The sequence below is a fragment of the Glycine max genome, chromosome 20 (genome assembly GCF_000004515.6).
Source record: "Glycine max cultivar Williams 82 chromosome 20, Glycine_max_v4.0, whole genome shotgun sequence".
Lineage (NCBI taxonomy): Eukaryota > Viridiplantae > Streptophyta > Magnoliopsida > Fabales > Fabaceae > Glycine > Glycine max.
In genome coordinates, this window is record NC_038256.2 from 45,689,426 (window position 1) to 45,702,874 (window position 13,449).

Genomic DNA, 13,449 nt, shown 5'->3' on the forward strand with positions numbered 1-13,449 from the left:
CATGTTTCTTCTGCACAACCTTTGAACAAAATTCTTAAGACAGAAATAAAATAAAATAACTCCCGAGATCAGATGGATGTGTGCCGCATAATAACAAACTTCAATCCCTAAAATTAGATGGTAAAAACAAAAAATAATGCTCATAGATTGTATTATGCAAGTCAACAGAAACGAACTTATAACTACCAAAACTAACACAAGGACCAAAACTTTTTGTTTATCCTCATCGAGTTATCAAAAATCTACAAACTTGAAGATTAGATTGACATTAAAAATAACATAACACGAGCAAATGTTAATGTCAACTTCAACTACAGAAATTTTAGTTCATGGTGAGTGACAGTATTAGCCAATACTGTTGGACCTTGCAGTCCCTCGCAAGTGCCGGTCAAAACTTCCCAACAAGCTTTCCTAGATTGGCAAATATCCACAGTAAAATTAGTAAATCTTAGGCTTGCAAGATACAATGTTACTTCCAGTTTTTCAATGAGAGAAAGAGAGTTACTATGATTCATTACATAAAACTAGCACCTGAAAAAACTCTACCATTGAATAACATAGTAAGAATATGACAATAAAAATTTAGTAACCTCTACTTTGGTCCTCGAGATTGTATGTGTCTTTCACTTTAATCCCTGTTTTTACAAGTTTAACTATTAATCCCTGACCTTGCAAAATGTAACAAAATCTCATTCATTTATTTGAAGTCCTATTCCACTACATTTTTTCAGTGGCATTAAGGACTAAAATAAAAGACATTTGACAACATTTTTTGGAAAGTCATGACTTAAAGTAAAAATTAGGTAAAGTTAAAGAATTCACTGATGCTTACAGTCTTACAGACTAGAGTAGAAGTAAACATCTAGTAAAAAACCTTCCTACTTAATCAAATATTCTGATATCAAAAGGTAAGATGATAGCAGAGAATGAAATTAAAATTCAAGGTTATGTTCGAACATAGAATTAATGAAAAAGAACCAAAAAACTAGTGGAGTGGAGGTAGAAGGTAGCCATCATTACATTCAACAGACAATTAACAGATCTCACAAAGAAGAATTTGGATCCTCTTCTATTCAGGGGAAGATATGTTCCTCAAGTTCTCTATCTCACTCTAGTCTCTACCATGATTAGACAGAAATAGAGAGAACTTGGGGAATATGGCACTCATCCAAACAGGAGAGGGTCGAAATCCCACAATTAAAAGGGATCAAAAGAATTACCTGTACATGGCCAGAAGTATTAAATTTGCCAGGCCAATCTTTACACACAAACTCCAACTAATTCAACATGATTTCTTTTTTCAGAATCTTCCATTTGATCAACGTTTGATGCAAATCATTAGCCTCTTTTAGCATACCCCCATCAGCAACAGCTTTAATTAAAGCAGAATATATTCTCTCATCTGGATTGCATTGACCTTTCACCATCAAATCTAGAACTTGAATTGCAATATCAACCTTCTTTTGTCTGCATAATCCAAGGATTACACATCTATAAGCAGTATTTTTAATCCTTTGTTCTTTCATAGACATCTCCTTTAGTAGCTCTGTAGCTTCCTCAAGTTGGTCTGCCCGACAAAACCCCCAAGTCAAACTACTGTGAGTAATTTCATCAGGAATGATTCCTTTGTCCACCATTTCATCATACAATTCTTTTGCTGACTCCATAGATCCCAATCTAGCCAACCCATCAATTACAATATTATAGGTGACCAACCCAGGAGAACAGCTAGTACCTACCAATAGGTTAAGTAACTGGATGCCCTCATCTATAAACCCCTCCTTGCACAAACCACTTAGAAGAGTATTGTACGTTATAATGTCCGGTGAACAGTTCTCAGTAACCATTGTGCTGTAGAAGCTTATGGCACGATCCAAAAGTCCAGATTTACATAAACCATTTAGCAGAATATTGTACGTAACATGTGTAGGAGGACTGGAAGTTTCATTCATAATCTTCAAAATATCATCAACTTCATCCCAATATCCATGGTTAATTAGAGAGTGGATGAGAGTATTGTATGTCACGGCATTGGGCTGCATTCCATGGGATAGAAGATTTAGTATAACCAAAGCAGTATCCTCATATTTCCCTTGTTTAGAAGTCAAATTTACAAGAGAGTTATATGTAACGATATCAGGATAACAGCCTTCCATAGCCATATCTTCCAGTACTTCAAGGGCTCGAGCAGCCCCACAATATTTGCAGACCAGCTCAATAAGCACTGTATAGGTAATGAGATAAGGAGGGCAACCTTTTCTCAATTGGTCCCTCCAGAAATTAACAGCCTGGTTAAAATTCCCCTTGTCAAATAGACAGCGAATTATTGAATTATAAGTAATCGCATCGGGGGAGCAACCACTCAAGCTCATATCTTCTACCAGATCAAGAGCAGATCTTAAACGACCATTTTTACACAGGCCACCAATAACCATGTTGTATGTAATTGTGTCAGGAACGCCACCAGACATGACCATTTTATTCAATGTTTTGCAAGCTTCATCTACCAAACCTTTTCTAATAAAACCTCGGATCAAATTTGTGCAAGAAGGGAAATGGGGTATTTGACTTTTCCGTGCCATGACATCAATCAACCTTGCCGCAACTGTTAACTTTCCACGACTGCAGAGCCTCTGAAGAATTTCATTGTTGGTCATTTCATCGTTTTGAACAAACGGTGCCTCTGGTGACAAAGTTGGAGAGTTTACAGACTTCTTTGAATCCAATAGTTCCCTGGAATTTCTCCTTTCACCAACATAATCACTTCCAAAGCACCAATCTTCATGGTCAACTTCATTAGCTCTATCAATTAAAACACTTCGCTGAAAACTTCTACACCGCAATCCTTTCCATGGAATAGAATATTTAGTTGTAGAAAAGTAGTCACCAAAACAAATTCGGTGTAGGGTAGGTGTTTTTTTTCTTAAACTATGATCCAAAGCAGAACAAGCACCCAAAATACAGCTCTCTTGTTTGTTACAAATATGCAGACCATTCAAAGAATGGAAGCTGAAAATATTATGTTGCAGAGTAGCTATATGTCCCATGTTAGTTGTTCAGGTATATTGATTGCACTCTCTCAAGCTATAAACAGTGCACTTTTCATTCAACTATCCTCTTTTCACTATATATGAATGAGGGACTCGGCTGCCAGCTGTGAAAGTTCAAAACAACAAGATGAATTTTATTACAATAAATACATACAAAAGAAGAAGAAGAAGAAGAAGCATAGAACTAGTGAAGATAACAAAAGCAACACTGCTTCTTTGCACATTGTAAAGTAAAATATATATATATATATATATATATATATATATATAGGGGTTATTGGTTGAAAATGAAAGTTAATGTGTGTATATGTTAGACGTGCAAAGGACAAGAAAACTTGACATTTTCTAGAGGAAACAGGGGGAAGAAGAAGGACAATTTTGAATAGAGTAATGATAACAATAAGTGGTTATAGATTCCTAAAGAGTAACGAGCATTTTCGGGCAAATTAATTAATTTGTACAGAGTAGAAATTGAAATTATGGTTCAAAGTCAGGACTTGAATCTTAAGCCTAGGAAATTTGTAAGAAGACTCACACTGAGCAGAAGAAGCAAAGGGGTGAGGGAGAACCGTGGTTGAGGCGGCATCAACAACATGAAGGGTCGGGGGGTTATGAATTCTTATTTCTTATATATCTAAAACCCAAAAGCCTACCCCTGCAATGCCCCCGAAGCGGCGGAATTTTTTGTTTTTTATTTTAAATCTCTATTTGGATCAAGTTGGCTTTATTGCGATAATATAATAGATAAACAACACCTCAAATAAGATGTAATTAGATGTAATACTCAATCTTTAAATATATAATTATTATACTAAAAATGATTTTAAATCAAAATTAAAAATTTATTTTAAATAAATAAAATTATACTAAAAATGATTTTTTTATTAATATATAATTATTATAAATGATTCATTATAAGTAATATTATAATATATGTACTTTTATTTATATTGATAAATATTAATTATCGAATTACTTAATGAAGTTATGATTAAAATATATAAATTGTATTCATTAAATTAATTTATTAAATGTTTTATTATAAGACATATTTTCAATATAATTTACATATTTCTTATTTTGCACAACAATAAAAATGTAACTTTTGATCATATTAATATTTATATTAATTGTGTATGATAAAATACAAGTAAGAGTAAATTACAGAATCATCTTATGATTTTGTGAAATATCACTTGATATCCCTGTGTCCACTTAATGAAATGGCGTTAAGTTGCCATAACACTTAAATGTTAAAGAATAAAAATACCCCCTTTATTTTTGTGAGAAACCAGCTTTACCTTATTCACTTAACACTCCAAATTAGGTCTGGTGAAGGGAATAGAAACAAGAGTGAGAAAGGCCAGGTTAGGGTTAATCAAAAGGGGAAAGTTCTCTGTAGATAAATTGTGACAGATTGCAAGCTTTTGATCGAGAAAGGGAGATTTCGAAATGAAATTGCAAATGCGGGATCACTTATTACAAGTGGAAGTAACAATCTCAATCTATTCCTGACATTGCAAGCAACTATGCTCATCAAGTGCGTGAAGCCTGATTAAGAAGTAACAAAAGATGGTTTGTTGAATATTTTAATTTTTTATGAAATTATTTTAAATTTTAATGATTTATATTTTTTGAAGTTAAGTTGGGAATATAATATTGGGTTGATGCTTGTTAGATGACTGTAAATGTTGAATCAATTTTGTTTAAATTTTGGGTGGGTGCTTGTAAATTTTATATGAAGTTTTTCTAACCATTCAAATTTGGACTTGAGATTTGTATTTTAAAATGAGATTAAGATCTTTAATGATGAATTCTCAATTATGGGCATGTGTTATACCCTATAACTAGTTTATGCTTTTGGCAAAACAATTTTTACCGAGAAAAAAAATTTAGCAATGAAATGAAGCCGTATATTGGTTACAATTTGAAGAAAAAGACCAAAATATGAACATGGCCTCTTTTGGTGAGAAACAATCTGGTAGTTTCTGTTTGTAAAACACTAATATAGTTTTTGATCGACTAGTAAAAAAAAAAAAAAAAACTTAACTGGATGGACTGGATGTATGTCACAATTGATGGCTGAACAAGCATACTTCTTGGCGGACCCCTTCCCTATCCCTACACTTTCTATATTGCCTTATTGTGATTTCTTGAATGATAGTTTCCTTTGATTATTGTTAATTGAATTGTTTTAGGTTTTCTCTTCATACTATTTTAATATTCTTCACAATGTAAGAAAAAAGATTTTGATAAACCCAATCCACCTTTTGAGTTTAATTAAGTCCAGACCCTCATATAATCTTATATGCAAGAGTAATCATGTTATGAACAATATGCCTGAAGTTTTCAATGCTTGGTTAACGGATGACAAGGCTATCTTGTCCACGTTTCAGCCTATTTTGCAGGTTGACGATAACATTCCAAAAAAGATGATAAGACTTGAACATTTTTTGCACAAGATAATGCAAGATGAAAGATTGTGTTATTTTGAATGTATACAAACGTTATAATCTTTATGTATGCAGACTGTTATCAAATTAATGCAAGTTATTATTTTATGACCAATTTGAGGGTGTTTATTTGATAAAACATTGGAACTCAACGTATAAGCGTTTGATGAGAACCACAGGCAAATCCATCACACAAAGCTGGCAAGAGCATTTATCATATTAATTACGAATGATATGGTGGGGTGGGGTTGGGGGCGGGGGACTTGAGAACACAATCTAAAGTTTCTCATCAATTAAATAAGCCTCAGTCAAATTTTATACATTTTCAGAGTTTCCTTCCTCACGTACTAAATAACTGCCACAAATTCCTGAAATGTAAACATCAGAAATAAGGTTTTTGGGTATTGGCCATACACTTTAAAATGCAAAAAAGAAATAGCATTTGTGAAGTGTTCTGCTTAGTCAAATTGGTAAACCTGATTTACACAGGTTCCAGCATGTCACTTGTGCAGCACACCTTTCCTTGGCATTTTCGGTTTCTTTTGAATGTGATTCTGCCATGTAAACAATAGAAGAATTAAGTTGGACATACAAAAGGCTAAGTTTAACAGAACAATTTCAAATCATTGACAAAGAAAATTGCTACCTTCTGTTTCTCCAGTGCTTCATAATCTGTCCTCTCCCTCCACTTACTCTTGCGTAGTTTTATAGGACGATTTCCAACATACTTACCTGAAATCAAGAGTCAAAGACAAAATACACATTTTACAGCATTTTCTACTATATTGTCTGCTGCATATGTTGACAAGATTCAGTGACAAATTATATAAGCCCTAAATACATTCATGTATAAAAGAAACAATAATCCATCACGATTATAGTTTGGGATTGTAAAGTTATCAGTTTCTAGTCAGTATTATCTGGCATTAAATATTTATACTAAATCAAAGCACTAGTCAGAAGAGTAACAGATATTACAGCGTAATAGTCAATATGTATTTAGACATTACAGAGTAATACTTAAAAGAGAGGCCCATCTGAACTGACTAACCATTCATTTCTTTAAGAGCAGCAGCAAGGTCAGAAGGATTGGCAAAGCTCACAAATCCATAACCTTTTGTTTTACCAGTCCGCTTGTCTCTGACAACCTAGTCAAGATAAACATACCTTAATCACAACACTGTCAACACATCACAAGGAAATACATGCACCACAAACACATAAATAATAAAAGTTAAGTTTGCTTAGAGATAAGCAGACCACTATAAACCTCAAATTCTTTAGATGGTATTAAATGTCTCCACTATTGAATAACATGCCCTCATATTTCCAGCAACATAACTTGGATCTTGGAACAAATTTCTCAGTCTCGATGAATGGGAACTACTAAATACATATTTATTTTGTAAATAATGGACATACATAAAGCAAACCATAAAACACATGCTGATTTAGCTTTTAATTTCCACTAACTTAATATAATATCCAAATTATTCATTATGCACAAAAATTCTAGAAGGTAGAGAAATGGTCTTGACTCTTAACCCAATAGTAAGTCGATACTTAATAGACAGAGCTATTACTAATTTTTCAGTTCATATTTTCAATAACCACTATTTAACCTATTTTCTCATTCCAAGTGAATTAAAAAAATACACTGCTGTCTCTGGTTAACATGCAAAAGAACTGTGCAGCCCTCCCTCCTGGGTGGGAACTTTACCAAGCCAAATTTCAAAGTCCCTTTGATAGTCCATTATTTTCATCCACAAACTTATCCTCATATATTGTTGAAAGAAATGCAGTTAGTGACATTAGCTTCTTCAGGAAAATTACTATTTGTGTCTAGACTTATACCCAAAAAAATACAAAGGTTGAAAGAATTCTGAATAGTTAGAAAGTTATATGGGTTAAGGAGTTGAATAGAGCAGGACAGGACAGGAAAAGCAAAATCTAGTTGAAAGATTCCATCTTACAATCAACCTGATGTCAACTCTTCCAAATTAACCAGACTCCAAATAATGTTGAGATTGAGATCTCATAATACTACAAAATAATAGTCACAACACTAATTTAAATGAATCGATTGTTCAAATTAAGGTGCATTATGTCACCGGCATATAATTTCAATTGCCCTTGATTTGTGAATAAGGAGCAACAACAAAGCGGACACCTGAGATGACAAAATAACACATCAATTTTAATCATAAAAAATGTCTAATCGAATGTAAATTATAAAGCAACACCTACCTTAAAATACACATTAACAACTCCGTCCCTTCAAACAAAAATCTGAACAGGAAATAAAAAATGCTCACACTAGCACAACAATCATAACTAAACATAAAGAGAACTCGAGTTAGATGAGGAATCCACTTACTCGTGCCAAGTTAAAGGAAGGAAACCGTGAAAATGCTTTTGAGAGAACATCATCATTCACCTCGTTACCAAGATCCCCACAGAAGAGCCGATAATCATCTAATAATCCAAAATAGAAAAAAAGAAAAATCAATTCACGATTTCTTATCTAACTTCAAAATCTTCAAAATCATGATTACAAATTCCATATAGGCTCAGGACAAACAAAACACACATACAATCCAAATTACCAATGTAAAACTGATTTAAGGAATAATAGATGGTCTTTCACAACACAAGCAAACTTTCAATATACATAAAATTAAATTAACGAATCAGTAAATACTAAATAGGAATGACTACATCATAATACCTTCTGGCCACTCCGCAAGGATAGGATCCTCCCAAGCTTGGCCAGCAGCTTTGCGAGGAACCGCTTTCTTTTTGGCATCAGTTTTGTGTTCCACGTCGCTGCTCGCAATCGCTGCCTTAACATTCTCAAGAGCCTCCGGCGTTATTATCTGCGCATCCCTCTCAAATAACTGCTGTGCCTGTTCAATCACATAACAAAATTCAATCAACTTAAAATCTCATTTTTATTTATAAAAAAAAAAATCAATCAATTTACGCCAGTTTCTCAACGGACCTGATATTGCGGCACGGCGGAGTACACGCCGGGAACCGGCGCGGGAGCAATGGGGCCGACGACGGGAGGAGCGGGGATTTGCACGGAGGGGGCGGCGACGTAGGGCGCAGCGTAGTGAGTGGTTGCGGGTTGCTGAAGGTGAAAGGGAACGGGGAAGTAGGAGGAGGAGGAAGGGTTTGAATAGGCGAATTGCGAGTGCGAAGCTGAGGAGGAAGACGGTGGTGTCGTCATGGAATTGGAATAGATCGCAACGCGAATATAACTGATCACTGTTCAATGGGACGAGGGATTTGGGAATCAAAGGCTGTGTTTGGATTTGATAGGGTTCTGTTTGTTTGGGTTGCGCCATTTTTTATTCATTTGATTCCATGACTTTCCATCGGTTCCTGGTGGGCCCACCCCAACACGGAAAATATTTGCCTGTAATCTGAAGGGAAATGCTATTTTCACTCTCTATTTTACTTGTGCACTTCCCTTCCTACTTTTTTTTTCCCCAAACTACCCAACTAAACACACTCACCTTGTCTCTCTCGTTATGTAACCCTCTTCCAGAAAATAAATTATCTCTCTCGACATACCTTGAGGAAAAATAACACGCAGCCTACAAATATATATATAAGAAACCGTGACATGTTAATTGCCTCCAACATGTAGCTGTTGCAACAAAAATTGTATATATTGCACATATATTCATCCCGTTAATTCTGTATCAATCAAAACAAAATCCAAAAGCCAATGTGTAACACCTCAACTGCATCAAAAATTCACTCCATCCACAGAATACTTAACTTTGTCTCAACTAATAATATTCATGTAGAAAATAAACACCACTACTGCCACCATTTGATCATTCGAATCAGCCTTTATACCCAAGACACGACATTGGATCTAACATCCAGTAACTCATGGGATAAAAAACCTTGCTCCTGCAATTAGTGCCACTTCTGTCCATCCCAATTCCATATGAAAAACCAAAATTCCATAATGCAACCACTTATTGTACAATTCAAAGAAAAACACAAAATTTAAACATGCAATAAAATTAAAAATCACTCATGGATTGGAGTTTTGGGAAATTCAACAATCACATATATTGTTTTAAAAGGAAGACAAAACTAATAAGAGCAAAACCCGAAGAGAGGATAAGCATACGATGTAACAAAATGAAGTCTAAAGCATGCAAGATCCAAGTCTCGGGTGTATTTTCAGTTGTTGATGAAGATGGAAAATCTAATGCTGTAAAGTTAGGGATTTTGGTGGTGTGATCATAAAATGGAAAGGATCTCTGCTTTCCAGAAAAGAGACGAGTGAGTGTGTTTTATAGGGTAATTTAGGAAAACAAATGATAAGGGGATGTGTACAAGTAAAATAAGGGGTGGAAATAGTCATTGCCAATCTGATTAGTTAATAGGTGAGGTTATTATTATGGGCCTAAAATTGATGAGAGAAGCATTTATAAGCCCAATGAAAATGTTGGTGCCAGCTTGTATGGGCTATTCGCTATATATTGTTTTGCCAGACCAGTTTGAAATAAATAAAGGCTGAAATGTATTGTTTCCCTCAAGGCCAAATTTTCTGTTGGTCTTCTAAATTTAAAAGTGATTTTTTTCCTCTAATTCAAAAATAGTCCACTTTTTATATCCTTATCAAGGTGACTAAATGAATGGAAAAAATAATCCTAAATATCAAGAGTGGGTTATTTTTAAATAATTTGAGGGAACCAAAAATAAATGTGACCTAAATTTAAAGTACTGAAAAAAAATGTTATCTCAATAAATAAATAAGATGATTCCTTTTCTTTAGAAAAAAATAGAATGTAATAGTTTTATTGAAATTATTCTTATTCTTATCAAGTCATATGTAAATCTTAATATTTTGAACCATTAATTTGTCATATGCAAAATTTTGTCTTTATTCGCTCAACCAATTACTGTAAAATTCATTTATACCATTAATGTATGAACTATTTAATCTATGATTGATATATTTAAAAATAATTATTATAAATTTGAATGCCCATAGATTATCGGGAAAACTTTTATGCTACCAATTTGAATTTTAATTAAATAAAAAGAAAAAGTTATCTTATCCATTATATAAGGTATTAATATAAAAATAAGGAGAAGGTGGGCAGCATTTGCATAGAGATATGCTCCATTGTCATTGAAGATGAGGAAAGCAGGATATGGAAAATGGGAGCGCACACACAGTGCACAATCACCTTATCGTTACCGTTTCTGTTTGAAGGAAAGGCTCAACAATCGACGACCACAGGATTTCCACGTGTCATGTGACCGGCCATTGCGGGGATGTCCACCCAAACATTACTCTAATTATATGCTTGGTACCGGTACCTGTTATTGTTACTACCGTTAATAACCCAACGCCACCTGTCTTTGATTTACAGTTGAAAAATAAAGACGATAGAAATCAAATCTAAAATTTTGAATTGAAATAAAGTGCAAGATGTGTGATCCCATAGGATAAAATAAAAATAAAATTTTTGTATATTATTTCTCTCTTTTAAAACCAGCATACCCTTAAATCAAATCTTCAAAATTCTTTTTATTTAGTGGAGTCTTTACTCACTCTAATGGAAAGGTTGAGGTTTTACTTAGAGAGTAGCTATGAACCCTAATTTGTGTGTCATTATTTTCATTTATGAAAAATATTAATAATAGTGTCTCTTACATTCTTATATTCTCTCTATGATTGAATGATTAAAATTTATAAAAAAATTATGAATTTTTGTGTGCCTCACAAATTATTTAATATTATCTGTCCTGACTTAATCATATAATCATCAAAATTGATAATTTTTTTATAAATTTTAACAATTATATAAAGAATATAAAAAATATGTCAGAGAAAGTGCCGCTAAGCACTAGCATTCCTCTTCCATTAATTTAATCTTAGTAACTACTTTGTTTTTATAAGTTTATTTAAAAGCACTTTTAGTAGAATAAAAGAAAATATATAAACTAAAATTAGTTATAAATTAATTTGTAGAAACTCTCTCAAAGATGATTCTGAACTTATAAAGCTTATGAAAAACTTATTTTATTTTGTTTTTAAATACTTTCTATAAGTTATTTTGAATAAGTTCACCAAACAAAGTTTTTTTTGTAATTATGAAGACTAAACAAATAATTGAAAATTTTATTTTGTTTAAAATGCTTGATTTTAAAAAAATCAAAATTGAATAGACTTTAGATGAAAAAATGATTTTGATTAGTGTGAAATTGTTTCAGAAAAAAATTAAAAAAATGAGAAAAGAATCAAACATGACCTAAATGTTTGTTATATATATATATATATATATATATTCTTATTCCTTTAATCAAATAAAAAAATCTCATTATTTGTGTTTTTCATCTATTTTTCTTTTCATCCAAATAGACCATTCTAAGACAAGAAAATTCGAAGTCTTCAGGTTACAAAAATATTTATCAATTTCGAACTTATAGCTAGTCATATGCCAAACGTGTCTTAAGCTTGTTTCATTTTATTAATATCTTTGACTCAACTTTTTTAATTGGTCAGTTTTTGTTGATTTTATTTCAAAAGAAATAAGATCGAAACAATTATATGTTAAGTGCTGTAATTTTAATGAAAGAAATATAGACTGAAAATATAGTGATTGGCACTCAACGCTAGTCCTCTATATATTGGTTGCTTGTCCATTTTTACTGGCTCTCGTTGATTTCGTTGTCTAATCACTACTTTTTAATGTGATTGTAACAACGTTTTAATCTATATATTGGTTGCAATTTTTAAGACATTATTTAACCTTTGCTTTTTTTATTTTTTCTGCTGAACTCCACCTATGTTTTCTTATTGATTATAGCAGGTTTATACGCTTTAACATTCTTATTAATATTCCCTAAAAAAGCATTATTGTTAATAAATATTTACCTGAGAGTTTAGAAATAAAAACTACCAAAAAGTTGCTTATTATTTTAAAACTGAAAAATATTTAACGTGTATTTCTAAGAAATAATATTATTTAATTAATATAATATTAACTACAGAAACATAAGTATTGTTGCACATGTGTGTCTGCGTTTTTATTGTGCTATTATATTAATTTGTTAAAATTAATATATATGCAGTTATATATAACATATGTTGAATAAAATTTTATATAATATGTATATGTAGAAAATAAGCATTGATATACTACATAAATTAATTTTATATAATACAAAATACAAAAGTATTATTGTAATTGTTATATATGTGAGTGGTTATCACATGTATTTTTAATATAAATAAATAAAATTAATATACACATCATATTATAAATTAAAACAATTGTATTTTATCATAAAAAATTGCAATTTCTCTTATAAGGATGACATATCAAATTATTTTTAATAAAATAAATTAAAATTAATATTATAAATTAAAAAATATATAATTTTTCTTGTAAGGATGACATGTCATATTAAGAGATGGTATATAATCTAGATAGTTATAAAAGTTTTTGAAAAAAAGATAGAAAAAAAATTATATCTTCTTTATCTATTGTTATAAATCATAGATAAATTAATTTAGGATTAACTTACGCATAATAAATGTTGAGGATTCGGATAATTTGAACATGGATGATATTTCTTTAACTATTTAATCCTACATTCTTTAATTATTTAACACATAAAGGAGATTTTCTTGATTTTTTTCATGGAAATTTATGCACAACAATATTTTTCTAATATCTATTTTATGTTCTATTGGTTAATATTTATGGTTAAAATAATCACTTGATATTTGTTAATTGTTTCATTGGATTAAGTTGTTTCTTCACATTTTTAATGATGAATAATAAAATAAATCACTATTATGTAAAAATTTCATATATATATATATATATATATATATATATATATATATATATATATATATATATATATATATATCAAACTACCCCATCGTTTTTGGCTTG

The 13,449-nt window shown here is 31.6% G+C and overlaps 2 protein-coding genes across 4 annotated transcripts; both read right to left on the reverse strand.

The window, feature by feature from the left end:
• Positions 1–113: 113 nt before the first annotated feature.
• Positions 114–3,726, reverse strand: LOC100813082 (pentatricopeptide repeat-containing protein At1g08610). 3 transcript variants are annotated; one of them, XM_041013429.1, is made up of 3 exons: positions 3,586–3,726; positions 1,221–3,154; positions 114–411 (listed from the first exon to the last, which is right to left on the reverse strand). In XM_041013429.1, the coding sequence occupies exon 2, from the start codon at positions 3,045–3,047 to the stop codon at positions 1,278–1,280; it is 1,770 nt and encodes a 589-aa protein (XP_040869363.1). In that variant the 5' UTR covers positions 3,048–3,154; positions 3,586–3,726; the 3' UTR covers positions 114–411; positions 1,221–1,277. The 3 variants fall into 3 exon arrangements, with proteins under 3 accessions (XP_040869363.1, XP_040869364.1, XP_040869365.1); XM_041013430.1 differs by having other exon boundaries at positions 3,548–3,688; XM_041013431.1 differs by lacking the exon at positions 114–411 and adding an exon at positions 533–635.
• A 2,054-nt stretch (positions 3,727–5,780) lies between these two features.
• Positions 5,781–8,847, reverse strand: LOC100800281 (RNA-binding protein 42). The gene is made up of 7 exons (XM_003556407.5): positions 8,505–8,847; positions 8,232–8,409; positions 7,881–7,978; positions 6,555–6,651; positions 6,150–6,235; positions 5,980–6,057; positions 5,781–5,871 (listed from the first exon to the last, which is right to left on the reverse strand). The coding sequence occupies exons 1-6, from the start codon at positions 8,733–8,735 to the stop codon at positions 6,004–6,006; spliced, it is 744 nt and encodes a 247-aa protein (XP_003556455.1). The 5' UTR covers positions 8,736–8,847; the 3' UTR covers positions 5,781–5,871; positions 5,980–6,003.
• Positions 8,848–13,449: the final 4,602 nt, after the last annotated feature.